At 40.9% G+C, this 15,412-nt stretch overlaps 1 protein-coding gene across 2 annotated transcripts; it reads left to right on the top strand.

The window, feature by feature from the left end:
- The first annotated feature begins 3,783 nt into the window (after positions 1-3,783).
- Positions 3,784-13,545, top strand: LOC109464679 (DBH-like monooxygenase protein 1). 2 transcript variants are annotated; one of them, XM_019761717.1, is made up of 15 exons: positions 3,784-3,883; positions 4,244-4,329; positions 5,009-5,048; positions 5,615-5,817; positions 6,589-6,738; positions 7,427-7,612; positions 8,175-8,258; positions 8,764-8,943; positions 9,618-9,720; positions 10,495-10,655; positions 11,222-11,410; positions 11,885-11,944; positions 12,193-12,326; positions 12,609-12,756; positions 13,375-13,545. In XM_019761717.1, the coding sequence occupies exons 2-15, from the start codon at positions 4,252-4,254 to the stop codon at positions 13,459-13,461; spliced, it is 1,803 nt and encodes a 600-aa protein (XP_019617276.1). In that variant the 5' UTR covers positions 3,784-3,883; positions 4,244-4,251; the 3' UTR covers positions 13,462-13,545. The 2 variants fall into 2 exon arrangements, with proteins under 2 accessions (XP_019617276.1, XP_019617277.1); XM_019761718.1 differs by having other exon boundaries at positions 3,784-3,858.
- The last annotated feature ends 1,867 nt before the right edge of the window (positions 13,546-15,412 follow it).

Genomic DNA, 15,412 nt, shown 5'->3' on the forward strand with positions numbered 1-15,412 from the left:
AGAAAATGTATTGCACATTATTCAAATCTTGTAGTGCAATAAGCTAACCGTGGAGGTTTATTGTGGCATTTTATCATTGTTTAAACTGGATTAAATCAAGTAAACATTAAAGCTTTTAACTTCTTATGATTTACATATCGTGGGATGTCTTGAAAAATCCATCTTACAGCAAAAGACGAGACATGTTAGAAAACGTATTGTACATTCTTCTTCAAATCTTATAGTGCAATAAGATAACCGTAGAGGTTTATTGTGGCATTTTGTCATTGTATAAACTGGACTAAATCAAGAAAACATTGCAGATTTTGATAACGTCTTCTTATGAATTAAATGTCGAAGAAGGTCATGAAAAAATAATCTTACATCAAAAGACAATGACAAGTCAGAAAATGTATTGTACACTCCTCTTCAAATCTTTTAGTGTAATTAGCTAACCGTAGAGATTTATTGTGGCATTTTATCATTGTAACGTAACGTAAACTTTATTCACATTTATTCATAACAGGCTGATCTTATTTTGTTTTACTGTCATTTTCAGTTTGGTTCTCCTCTCTCCTTGCTACGTTTACCTGTTCACTTTTCTGTTAAGTTGGTTCTCTGTATGTAACAGTCATGTGACAGTTACTCTTGTTACTTTTATCCATTATCAATTTTGGTTGAACCTAAATTGTTATTATTTATCATCTATGTTACATTTGGTTTGATTTCTGTATATGACCAGTACTACTTAATTTCCTGGATTTATTGTATATTATGTTAAGTTATAATTTATGTACCTTTTGATTTGTTTTGATTTTGTATTTTGTCGGTGCCTAATAAGCCCATATGGGCTGGGCAGCATATTGATCGCAATGGCACGATAATAAACAGTCATTCATTCATTCATTCATTCATTCATTCATTCATTCATTCATTCATTCATTCATTCATTCATTCATTCATTCATTCATTCATTCATTCATTCATTCATTCATTCATTCATTCATTGTATAAATTGGACCAAATCAAGAAAACATTACCGATTTTGACAATAGACATTTTAACAAAAGACAATAACAGGTTATGGCGCGGTCACATGATATAAGACAGAAAAAAAAGAAAATTAACCATGAGCACTATTTGTGTATACTCTTAATAAAAATTGTTTATTTTTCGTTCACGCAAACAACCCGGCCGGGCCCCGGCTTGGAAATGTGACAGTGCAATTAGAAAATGTATTCTACACTCGTCTTCACACAAAACGTGTGTACATGTTTTCTCCGAGAAGTAAGTGATTTGTGTTCAGTGTCAAAACAGTGCCGTAAAGGTTTATTTTATTGCAGCGAAAAGCGTGTGGAAGTGAGGAAATATACGATTCAATCTCACTCTTCCCCGCTATCGCTGCCAGTGTGCTTTAACATCAGGAATCAAGATAGGTTGTTTTGTCGTTTTATGTATTTTTACTGGAATTTGACTCAGTTTTATTACGTTATTAATTTCCGAGCTGACCAATAAACGAAATTGTGTATGAAGTGGAAAGCCGATAAAAGAAAAATACACCAACTTCCTTGGAAATGAAAACGGAAATGAGATGATTTATCGAAATGTATTAAAAATCTGAGAGGAGTTTGATGGCAAAACCTAAATTGCCTTTCTTTCCTCTCATCAGGTACATGTAAAGATGTACTGCATGCGCCCCCTGGCGATAAACACTAAAACTTGCCCTCACAGTCCCACATGCAAATCAAGGACAAAGGGCAATACTCTCAAAGTAATGTAGTATTTAATGTAATTCGTATTGCAGTTAACGTTTTTGGTGTTTAATTCATTGCTATTTCATTGTGCTTGATAATTTTTTTTCTCATCAGATTGTATTTTCTGCAATTGTTCATATGTTCTAGTCTGGCCAAAAATTAACCAAGTACAACCAAACCAACTGTCCGTACCAAAACCTAGCCCCTGTTTATGATTAATTGTGAAAGATGCTGTGTGAGTAGGGGAAGCTGTCAGGTTAATAATCTACGTTTGATTACTGTGACGTTTCTCCTAACCAAACAGAATTATATAACGTATATGTGAACGACCTATCGGGCGATCTGATTGGTACGGGAGCTACTTGCTTCTCACCTGTGTGGGGTCGTGTGGCGTAGCGGAAGCGGGTTCGAACCGCGACTGAATGTCGACTGAATGAAGCACTTGGTTGTGTAAAACTAGTATCTTTATTCAGTGACTTATCAAGCTAATGATGAAACTATTTACGGACATATCTTACCTACAACGGTCCAACATAGATTCCGTTCATCACAGACACAATACGAAGAATTAACAAGCATCTATTTTTTTTATACAACATAACACATTCTGTAAGGATCTGGTATAGTGCCAGCAAAACAGGGATTAAACTGAAGGGACTGTATGAAAGACTTGCTGCAGAATCAGAGAGATATAGACACTAAAATTTACCAAGGAAACCTTTGATCTCTATGTTCTGTCATCGTGGTTACTAACATGCACCTGTCTCGTTAGTTACTGTCAAAACAGGTGATCGTAGTTCAGTAACCACGGAATGTTGTTATAATGTTTACGTCTGAGTCAAATCTCACACGTGATAAATTGTGATAAGAGGTGATAAGAGGTTGTTCTGGGACCAACACGTACAGGGGCAGCCGGCAAGGAGCTCAAGAATTCCATAAACAACACTCACAGTAACAAAACACAAAACAACAGCTCTTAAGACACATTAATTTTTGTTTACGTAACTAGAAAAGGCATGCTCTTTGATAGTCCATGAGACCGACGTTCTGTAACGATTACTTATTAGTGCCACCATGTTACAGATTTAACGTCTCATCTGCTGAGGATCCTGTAGTTGTTTTGAGGAAAAGTTGGAATGAAGAAAAATCTTGCAGCATCATGGGTTTACCGCAAAGATGATAAAGTGCAAAGGTAAAACGAGAGAACTGTGCTGGATTTCTGGAAAGACGGTTTTGTCACAACTCAAATTTGGTCTATCCAGGCTTACCATTGAGCCAATCTCATACATAGCTATAGCCGAATGTGGCCTCCGGAACACTGCCGAACTCCCTCCAACCATGGTTAGGGGTAGGTTGGCTGGTGTTCGGCTAGCCTGGGTACCATCCGGAATTTCGCTACGCAACGCTCGACAAAATCGAGAGCGTTGCGTAGCAAAAATCCGGATGGTACCCAGGCTAGTGTTCGGCCAGGTCGGCTACTGTTCGGCTGCGGCAATAAAAAACTTCAAAATATGTTTAAAACATTTGGATGTGGATGGGAGGTTCGGTCATGGTTGGCTGGTGTTCGAGAGTTGGTCGGGGCGTGGTTGTCAGTCAAATTTCACTTAAAATTTCCAATTCGATTTGTATAGAAATGTACTATGCTAAATCTGGTCAGACTATTACTGCTTTCGAACTGCAGTTAAACTTGGTCTGCTGGTGTTTGCGCGAAAGTTCTGAATATGTGACACAATTCTAGTGCACAACCACCGTATATTCTCATCCAGAGTACTTAAGTTCAGGCTATATGGTACAGCAAACGATGACTAACATTCACGCGGTTACAGGTCTAGTCTACAATACTGCTTCTTCATTAGTCCAAGTAAACAAATGACTAACATCCACATGCTGACCAGCAGTCAACGTCCACACAGCAGAGATATTTCATGTTTGTGTTTTGACTAAAAGTTGACCGAGTCATTAGTTTCATGACAATGGGGAGGGGCGTCCGTTCGACCGACTGGTCGATCAGATTACAATGTTATATAAGGACGAGGACACTCCGACCTCACTCCAGGAGTGCGGCCATAGGAGTAACAACTCAATCCCCGCGTCCCTTTCTGCAAGACGAACGACACTTTTTACGGTAACCATACTATCTACAGAACTCGGTAGGCTCTATCTTTGATGTACATAACATGTCCGAACAATTCATATGTAATATTTTACTTAGACGATCACCCGACTTACACCCAGATATAAACTGTAACATTTTGACAATCAACAGAACTTATATTATTGATACTTGACGGTTTGTATTAGATTAACTCCTACAATGCCTACAAAACATGTTTTCCCTTACCTTTCATTGATCCATTTCTGTTTGTTTTTGTCATGTATTTTGTTGCACTGTATACCTGTATGTCTGGTGGTGAGGTTAATATTAGCTACAGCTAGAGTACCTCACCACCATGTCCTGTATTATACATGTTGAATTGCAAAAAAAATACTATCTCCGTACCGCTGGACAGTGTGAACCATGCGGGGTGTGCCCACCCTCCTCCTGCTGCTGTGCGGCTGTACCTGCCTGCTGGCCTCAGCTATACAGAAAGAAGAGGTGAGTCAAGGGAAGGTTCACATTTTTAAGCGGCTGCCAGTAACACTTTCAACTGATACTGTTCGATATTCAAACTCTTAAAGCTGCATGATGTAACATTAGGACGATAGAAAAAGTAGATTTTCTGGTCATTTCGTAACAAAGTAAGTTGAATCGACCATACTGCATTGAAAATTAGTACAATGCAGGGAGTGTAGGTGCCAAAATTTGACGCCTTATACGAGCGTGTTTCAAAGCTTCTTTACATTCTGGTAGTTTGTGGTGGCACCACAAATTGATTTCACCAACATGTGGTCTGTTTAAGCACCAACCACAAATGTCAGAAATGAGAGATAATTGCACAGATATGTATTGTAAAGTAGGTAAATAACAATCACATGAAGAATTCAACTTGGTGCAAAAATGTTACATAATGCCATTTTAAGGTGTATAGAAATGTTTCACATCGACAACAAATGACCTTAGTTACCATGCTATCTGAGTCTAAAGGTCTTTGATTTGAACGAGAGGACATTGGGTCTGTTACGATCTAACAAAACGTTTAGCAAATGTTACCTTGTATCTAATGCAAAACACAGATGCCATATCACACGGTAGGCTTCTCGTTGCCATTGATAATATTGGACAGGTAGAGAGTTTGCTACATGAATGAATATTTGTTATTCTTTCCCACCCACAGATCCTCGGTGCTGTCAGGGACTTCAAGCTCTCCAGCCGTGGTAAGAAACAATATAAAACGTAATAATTCTGTAACATTTTCAGGGTCACATAAGGCCACAGCACGTAAATTTTATGGATGAAATCGATTCCCAGACTCTAAAACAAAAACAAGGCGGGCCTAAAAAAAGAATTATTATAATTAGGGTTCCTAGATTTTAAAATTTTGACTCAATCATTGCACAAATGGTTTTGATTCAGTGGGAACACCACATATACATAACCAACATCACATATTACTGCATCAAAGTAAGAAACAAAACACTAAATCAGAGTCTTTTCTTGTTTCCTCTCTTCATAGTTATCTGCCATTCACCTTCCGACATGGCAACAGACATCTTTGCCCATTTTCGGCATGTTGGCCACTGTCAGAAGGCAACAAAATTTCTTTTTTTTTTCAAAATCAGGCAAAAATTAATGCACGCGCTGATGCCATCCATAAAAATGACTTGCTGTCGTCGAAGTTTTATACCCGTGGCATGTTGGAGATCCCGTTTACCATTTGGGAATGCATGCTATGAATTAATTTCTGACTAGTGTGATCTGTTGTGTACTTCACCAATCACAGACACAGGAGACTTCACCCACCAGGCTTCCCTAGACGAGCAGGGCCGGTACGTTCTGCTGTGGAAGTTCGACAGCGAGACCATCACGTTCGAGGCGCATGTGCAGACCGAGGGGTACGTCGGCCTGGGCCTGTCGCCCAATGGGGGCATGGCTGGATCTGACGTCATCATCGGCTGGGTGAAGGACGGCCAGGCCTATATAACGGTAAACAGTACAGTAGTGCTAGACTCTACCAGGCTTCGGGAGACGGCTGGAAAGAGTAGAAATTGGTCAAATAGAGAGATAACATGCCGAGGGAATAGTTGGTCCACTAGAGAGTACATTTTGTGATTCGGGTGCGGCACTCTCTAGCGGACCAACTCCCTCGGCATGTTCTCTTTCTATGTGACCGATTTCTACTCTTTTCAGCTGTCTCCCGAAGCCTGGTAGAGGCTATGGTAGTGATGGGTTGTCAGCGATGCTTCTTCCTTTGTGTGTGTGTGTGTGTGTGTGTGTGTGTGTGTGTGTGTGTGTGTGTGTGTGTGGTGCGTGTGTGTGTGTGTGTGCGTGTGTCTGTGTGTGTGTGTGTATTTGTGTGTGTCTGTGTGTGTGTGTATGTGTGTGTGTGTGTGCGTTTTTGCGTATGTGTACGTCTGTGTACGTGTATGTATGTATACATGCATGTGTGTACGTGTGTGTCTAGATGTAACTAGAAATATGGTAATATCCCGTGCTTTTTTCGAAAGCTAACAGGCTTGTCTCATGCCCACCTGAATAATATAACACAGCTACCTTGGCCATATACTACTTAATGTGATACTATTATTCTGCATCTGTATAGCCGGTATAACCGCCCTTTGGCGTAACACATAAGCTATGCAGGCACGCGGCGCGGCGGCAGCTGGCTATATTAGACCGAACGACCTGTCACACCCAGCCCACGAACAAAAAGACACTATGTAACAATGAGTTTGTGCCGCCGTCCTTGTACTACAGGACCGTTACGCGGAGGGATACTTCGAGCCCCGGCTCGACGCCCGCCAGGACGTGGAGCTGTTGTCCGGGTACGAGAACGGCACGCACACTGTGCTCAGGTTCCGCAGGAGGCTCAAGCCATGCGACACTGCGGAGGACAGGGAGATCACGGTAAGGGTTAGGATCTACCAGGACAGAGAGATCTACTGTTGACACTGTAGGGGACTGAAAGATTTTGTCATTCTCATGCATCCCATAGATGCACTTTGGCTGCATATTGGACACATATCTCGAAGCTAAAGACATATTTTATCTTTCTGAAAGCTTTGGAACTACAAACACTCAACAAATCATGTAAATACCAGCAAAGACATATTCGAAAAGTTTGCCATAAAGTACACAGAACCATATGCATGCTTATATATATCTATGCCTGAATTGGTAAGAATCAGTCACGGTTCTGGCTAGTCTTCACCTATGCAAGAACGTAGATTTGCCTCAGGCACCGTTCTGTGTTGACTATCGAAAACCGTATCTGAGCATGATTATCTGGGGGTGAAGCAACTACAATGGATGCTACAATTCCCCCTAGTGGCGTCGTTGGCGCAACGGTTGGAGCGTTGGACTCGGAACCGAGAGGTCCCGGGTTCGATACTCACCGTTGTCCGACGTTGTGCCCTTGGGAAAGGCACTTTACACGACTTCCCCACCTATACGGTGGAGTGACACCCACCGAGCCTCTTAGATGTTCTGTCTGTCTGGGGTGCCCAAAAACACCTTACGGATTTGTTGCGCCGATGTGGCAACATCCGCATATTGGCCACTGATCAAGAGCCGTTATTTTTTTATTCCACCCCAGGAAGACACCCAGCGAGTCATCTGGTCCTTCAGCGCCCACGACCCGATAGACCATGGACACGGAGCCCACGCGACGTACCACGGGCAGACCCGCGGCACCAAGAGCATCATCCTGCTGCAGAAGTTCACTCAGGACCTCGATCTGCAGGACAGCAGTCTCCTTACCTTTGAACTGACCGCAGGAAACGTTAGTAACTGTCAATTATGACAATTAGTATGATCAATGGTTTGTTATGATTTGGATTATTGTTATGATTATTGTTATGATCAATGGTTTGTTATGATTTGAATTATTGTTATGATTATTGTTATGATCAATGATTTGTTATGATTTGAGTTATTGTTATGATTATTGTTATGATAAATGATCTGTTATGATTTGAATTATTGTTATGATTATTGTTATGATCAATGATTTCTTATGATTTGAATTATTGTTATGATTATTGTTATGATCAATAATTTGTTATGATTTGAATTATTGTTATGATTATTGTTATGATCAATGATTTCTTTTGATTTGAATTATTGTTATGATTATTGTTATGACCAATGATTGGTTATTATTTGAATTATTGTTTTGATTCGCCAAAAAGCAAATCAAAAGCAACTGGATATGATTTTCCAAAAAGCTGAAACAGGTTGACAATGGCAAATCAAACAAAGTTTTATCTGACCACGTTTCTCTATCTTTTTACATGTACAATGTTTTTGTATGATAGTGACAGTATGGCCGTATTGCCCTACAGGTGCTCATCCCTTCAAAGGACACCACGTACCTGTGTAACACCATGCGGCTGCCTGTATTGGACAGAAAGCACCATCTTGTCAAGGTGAACCAGGAACTTTTATTGTCATTCATTCATTCATTCATTCATTCACATTGAATTTCATTCATTCATTCACATTGAATTGAATTTCATTCATTCATCCATTCATTCCTTCATTCCTTCATTCCTTCATATGCCATCATACAAAGATTGGCTTATTTTGTGTCCGTTTTGACAGAAAGGCCTAAATTCTGTCCAACACTAAGTGAATTGGGACGTACCCATATTTTCATCTAACTCCAACAAGTCTTCGCAGGAAGAATCTTAGGACGGTCTGGTCTTTACTTTAGTGCCCATGTGAGGCCTTTTGTAATGTTTGTGTTTGTGTTGTTGTATATGTATTGTAATATTGATTTTGTATTTGGCAGATAATCAACCGTAAAAAACAGTGTTATTCAGCATGTTTTTGTACAGGCTGCGAGGCTGTTTTTTTATGAATAAACTGTTGAAATGTGCCTGTAACTCCGTCAGCCTTGTTCACGGAACTTCTGTGTCCCTTTATTATTAGATCGAGCCAATCGTGCAGCCCGGCCACGAGGCGCTGGTTCACCATATCCTGGTATACCAGTGTAAGCTGGGCATGGTCCCCCCGACGGTGGACGGAGGCCATGAGTGCTACCATCCCAATATGCCTGTCGAATGGAACAACTGTCAATCAATCATGACCGCATGGGCGGTGGGAGGAAAGGTAAAGGATTTGATTTGATTTACTAGTATTACTCCGTGAAGGAGGTCATGACCTCCGGACGGAGTATTGTGGGCAGTTTTTCGTGTTCGCAGGTATAAAAACACACAGTTCCCTTTGTGTAATCGGCATGTCATTTTACATGCCGTCTGCGGGCATACCCATGATGATGCACGCATTTTAATTTTTACCGTAGCTGTTTTCGTGGTCGATTTAATATTTTAGAAGCACCCCTATATTCATCAGGCTTTTTGGACTGGCCGCAAATAAACCGTTGCGGGGGTGGGGGGTTCCTTCAGGTAGACGTGCGGTTCGGTAATTGAAACGATGCAATACACGTGGGACACAGGCAGCTGTTGCTGGTGTTGTGTCCGTGTCCTTTGATCCCACACATAGAACATTACAAACACATACAAGACATTAGATTTAGTACCTATAAAAAACAACAATAAATCTATCCTAAAAACAACATACTAACGTACACGAATTCTTTACACTTTAATACTCAGAATCAGCAGAACCAGACGGAATGAAGAATTGGCAAAATCGCGCCACATTTAGTCAACCCTAATTGTACCACCCCCCCCCCACACACACACACACACGAAGAGGCTGATAAGTTGAAATCTCACATCAACAACATAAATGGTCCAAATCCTCTGCTACTGTTTCTACAGGGTTTCACCTATCCAGACCACGTGGGGTTCTCGATGGGAACAGACGATGATCCAGATTACATCATGATGGAAATGCACTATGACAACCCAAATAGGCTCAGTGGTAAGTCACTCAGTGTAGGACACACATAGTAGCCTCGTTCGCAGACTTGTAAGGCGCGACGGTTTCGCTGCCCGTTTGGTTGTGTTCCTCAGTGAAGGCCCCAAAATGATTCTAACCCCTAATTGATATTGTGAAAATATTTTTTTCTTAAAAATGTTAGCCCAATTTGGATACTTTTAGGATAGAAGGAACAGGGTCGAATTTTCCTACTTTGGTCAAATTTTGTTCATTGCACCAGTTTAGTGGTTGTAATGACAGATCTGAGTGGTCTGGCCTTGCATGGCCAGAACGGATGGATGCATGAGAAAATGAGGTCAAAGATAGTGTTTGTTTACTGTTATCAACCGTTCTCGAAGGTTGAGCTGGTCAACCCCCGGTTTTCTTTGTATATCTGGAAGGTTGGAAAGAAAATTTTCTGGCGCAGACGAGCTTTTGAGATTGAAATGTGTGACAGTACTTAGCCAATAGCCAAACTTAATTTTGTTATCTGTCCTCAGTGTCATCGTGAAAGTTCATCTGCGTTGGTAGTTACATGTTTAAAGTTGAAGTTTTTTGTTCCAACACAAACAAATGTTCTCACCTATAGAGCGTTTGACCAGTCACTGTAGTATTCTTCAAAAGACTGACCCATGCATTGAGACTAGTCACGTGGCTTCTCTGGAGTGTGAGGTATCTGATAAACGATGGCGACCCATCGTCTAGGTGAGAACATTTCTTTGTTGAACAAAGGTTTTCACTTTAAACATGCCCTCCATGTCCTTATCAATGCTACAGGCGTACGGGACAGCTCCGGACTGAGGTTCTACTACACGCCGAACGTGAGGCAGTACGACGCCGGCATTCTTGACATCGGGATCAACAGCGCTCCCACGCTCATGATCCCTCCACACGCCGAGAGTTTCCAAACCGCCGGCACCTGCTTCTGTCTGGACGATGTAAGGTCTAAACTAGCCTCTACCTGGCTTCGGAAAACGGAGTAGACATCGGCCAAATAGATAGCATGCCCAGGGAGTTGGTCTGCTGGAGGGAACATAGAATGTAGCGACCCCCGACAGGCTTCGGGAGCGGCAAACTGTTCTCTCCAGCAGGCCAACTCCCCCGGCATGCTGTCTATTTGGCCGATTTCTACTCTTTCCAGCCGCTTTCCGAAGCCAAGTAATAAGGCTATAGCTACTCCAGTGTACTTTGTAGGTCAATGTCAGTTTTCATCTCTCAGTAAAACTAAAGCATTTTATTTTAGATGTTCCTCAATGCAGATTGAGATATCCACTCGATCTTTTATACAATCCAAATATCAATATTAGGTAGTATTTATTTCACATTTCTATAGATATTTTCCCAGAAGACTGTGGCGTAAAAACTTCTAATCCTCATTACAATTCATTCCAGCGCATGTGTTTTCTAGCTTTCAAAACAGTCAGCTTTCACTGATGAATATTCTACTAACTCTTAATTTATACGTGACTGATGAACCTCTATGACGATATCCTTTGTACAACAGGCTTTGCAGCAGCAGGGCCATCCCATCAACGTGTTTGCCTCCATGCCCCACTCTCACCTGGCCGGCATTGCCGTGCGTACTAAGCTGGTCAGAAATGGCGTGGTGCAGTCGTACGTCGGTCGGGACGAGTCGTACGACTTCGATCTTCAGGAGATCCGACTCCTCGAACCGGAGGTCGTCGTGAGTGAGGTACGGAAAAGGCGACCCTTTCTATTACTTCTCTTATTGTTGCACAATTGTTGTATCTATGTCGGCATCTAATTATGTTTACCTTCGCAGAAGAAAAACATATGCTTTTGCTCTGTTACTTCCTCTTCTTCATCTTCTTCTTCTTCAAACAAATAGAGTCAATGACCTGGACTAGACGTCTGTCGCCATGGTAACTAGCAATGTAGCAGACACTCTGTGGTGCTGGGTTATATTTTGTAGCAGGACAGAGCTGGAGGGGCTTCTCACCACATATTACATCTATGAATGTGTACGTGTTTGAGTAACAATTAACAGAGCAGTTACAGTTAGCCTAGACCAACTGTGAGGGTTGACATTAGGCATTTGCTTTGCAAATGCTACCTTTCTTGTTTTTCTTACTTAATGTAAATCTACCATATAGTCTTCATAATAGACAAGACTGGCCTAAAATGTATCTATTTTTTTGCCTTACAGGGTGACCAACTCATCACTGAATGCACCTACAAGACTACCGATAGGACCCAGACCACTTTTGTAAGTGCTAATTACGTATGATTGTAACACGGATGGAAAATAAAACTATTTTGCATTCGTTTGGATTGTAATGCTATTCATTCAAAGATGGTGGAAACATATACTGACTTAGTAATACTTAGTTGGAATTCCCGCTCGAACCAATCGGGAAAGTCTTCTCAACAGCACTTGGTCCTATCTTTGACCAGCCCCTCGTACTTGCTACATAATGTAATCCAACATTGCAAGCATTTATCATTCCCAAACAGGGAGGACTGAGTTCCAGGGAAGAGATGTGCCTAAACTTCATTCAGTACTACCCGCGGATCAAACTGGCTCGCTGTTACAGCTGGACAGACATCAACCAACAGGCAACCTTCTTCGGTGTCCAGTATGCCCACTGGTATGTTTGATTTATGTTAGATGTTTAGAATTGACTTCAATGCCGTAAATTAAAATTAAAATTAAAATTAAAATTAAAATTAAAATTAAAATTAAAATTAAAATAAAATTAAAATTAAAATTAAAATTAAAATTAAAATTTTGGTCCGGGTCTTTGTAGAAGAAGAAGAGAAGGCTGAATTGGGCAAAGACAATAATGTTTTCCTTCTACGAAGATACATTATGCATGATGTTTATTAAAAGTTGGAATGACTATCAAAGTTTTTGTCTTTGATTATTGTAGGGAGTACCCGTACCCGATCTACGTCCCGCCCAACATGGTTAACCAGACCCTGATTGACGTCATCAACCAGTACCCATGGACCAATCAGGAGGCTGAACGTTTCGAACAACACGTTCGTAACGGTCAGGTGATATCCTTCTGTTATCCGGTGAGTTGTTACATAAAGGTACAGTATTTCCAGCAGAACGCCGAAAAAAAACGCATCTTTTGCGATTTCATTCGGATGTTTTAACTAAATGTTAAAACTGTCGATCCAACAAGAAGTTCTCTCATCTAGAGATTTCGAAAAGTTACTCTGGTCTTCCTCAGTAGACTGACCCAGTGAGACTTGTCACGTAGCTTCTTCTAAAATGTGACGTCAACACTGGGTCAAAGATATTTTGTAGACGATGTCGGCCCCCGTCGCGGTTGAGTGAAGGGTGATGGGCCCTGACGTAAATAATTGTAAGAATATTTCCTGAGAGTTGTGAAATCTATTTACATCAGGGCCCATCACCCTTCACTGGTCGAAAGCTTTCAGTGAGAGAATTTTTGTGTTGGATCAAAATTATAAAATTAAACGTTTTAACTTGAAACATGTAACTTCCAACACGATGAACTTCCATGATAGTAATCTCCTTGGATGCTTGGTCAACGGTGCTTTAGAATTTTGTCGTTGCAATACAAACACAACACAATGCAAACTTGCTATATCTAAAGCATTTGAAAAACCTCTATGCTGTGTGTCATACGAAAGTTTAAGTGCAGTTCTCTTTGTTATCGCTAGGACGTGGCAAATGATTTCCAGTTGATCAACGCGCCTCCTGAACCCACCATTCCAGACGATAACTCCATCTCCATCCCAGGGTGCTGATATCGTCGTCGTTCCCAGGATACAATGAGGCTCACGACCCATTGAATTCCTCCGTCAATAAAGTAGATACTAGAGCATAGCAAACTTGTGTACTGAGCCTGAATTCAATATTCTAAAGAAACAAAGGAAACTGAGTTCGTAGTTCAAAAACAATTATACAAAAGTCATGCAGTAAAAGGCATGAATAGAAAGTCCATGGATGAATGAATGAGCGAATGAATAAATGATTTATTGTATAAACGAAAGCATGCGCATATGCCAGCCTAACGGCTAAATTCCCAGCTCTTCCACATCATTTCAGTTAACATAACGGGATTGTAGTAATAAAACTGTATTGCCATAAAAATAAAATGCATTGAAATAACTTTTAACTTAATTTGCAGCATCAGAATAAATTCAAAAGCCTGAGCATGAAAAAATTCTGAATTACTCTTGGTAAAAATCTTAATCAAATTTCTTTTAAACGAACTTTAAAAGAATTAAAAGTACGCCTGACTCAATAAACATTAAAAACGAAGCGTTCAAATTTAAACCAAGTCGTCAGATTTGCCGCAGTATCCGGAAGTATTTGATTTGCATGTTAATGCATCTGACAAGATACGACATGGGCGAGTCCCTACATCGGCTGGTTCTACTGTTAATTGTTCTAAACATGTCTGAGTTTGTCGCTATTCTGTTTTGGGTGTTACCAATTACTGGAAGGAGAGCTGCAGGTTCCAACTTCTTGGCGAACTTCAAGCGCAGGTCCGTTCTTCTTTGTTGACTACAGTATCACAGCCCATCCGCCCCCCCCCCCACCCGACCACCACCACCACCACCACTACACAAACACTCATACGTGTACGCATACGTACGCAAGCTCACATGTTGATCTATTGGCTGTACTAGTGGAGTCAGAACTTGCTTCTGGTTATTACTCTTAGGCTCTAAATGATCCTCTGAGTTATTGTATACATCCACAATTTCAAAACCTGCCGCAGAAAGTTTGTAGCTAAAATGGAGTGGTCTTATCAGGCTTGTGTGTAAGGGTTGCAGTTGTGGCTTGGATCACTGGGTGGCGCTATTGGACGGGAGAATTCATTTGAAATAGAGGGAGGTAGTAAGCAATGGGCTACATACAGTCAAGGACAAACATGCAGCGATCAATACGTGTAGTTTACACAGTTATCTGGCAGCACACATGCCGGATTTAGGTACAATGTTTTTATATGGGAGTCAGGCCATTGGTCATGATAGCTTAGTACGACTTTTAGAGGTGTACTATAGTTCTTAGTCAGTAGTTCTTTTCAACATTCTGCCAGACACAGTACCTATTGAACCTATATGTAGAATTTTGATAGACCCGTACCAGCTAGTAATTCTATTATCTGCCATACATTGTACCTGTTACAATCGTTGTGCAATAAACACTTTGACTTGACTTGACCTGAAAACCTTGCCAGCATCCGCCATTTCCTGAGAGCGGAAAAAAGGGGCCTAGGCTCTGTTTGTATTCGTTGACATGTATGAATAGCAGTTAGGGCATGTTGATTTGATTATATGGATGACATCCACGCGCGCATGAATTCTCGGCCGTTTGTACAAAAATTAAGTTTTCAACCATACTGTAAATCGTACAAAACAGTTGCAAAATGAGCAAATATATACCGTAAGTTGCAAAATATTATTTGAAAACGATACCAATGTCGTAGAATGCCAAAATCAAATGAAAAAGACGAAAATGTGAAGAAATGAATGTGAAGAGTAGATTATTATATCATACTCTGTGTACTTTGTTCAACCTTCATGACCACGTAGATGATGAAAGCAACTTTTTGGGGGGCCAAACTTTTTTTATTCGCACGCTCGCATCAGTTTTGGGGTTCCCAGAGGATGTCATCCATATAATCAAATCAACATGGCCTTAGGGTCACCTACGGATATTTAAATACGCAGTGTTGTACATTAAAAC

The sequence above is a fragment of the Branchiostoma belcheri genome, unplaced genomic scaffold (genome assembly GCF_001625305.1).
Source record: "Branchiostoma belcheri isolate BF01 breed outbred unplaced genomic scaffold, Haploidv18h27 scaffold14, whole genome shotgun sequence".
NCBI lineage: Eukaryota > Metazoa > Chordata > Leptocardii > Amphioxiformes > Branchiostomatidae > Branchiostoma > Branchiostoma belcheri.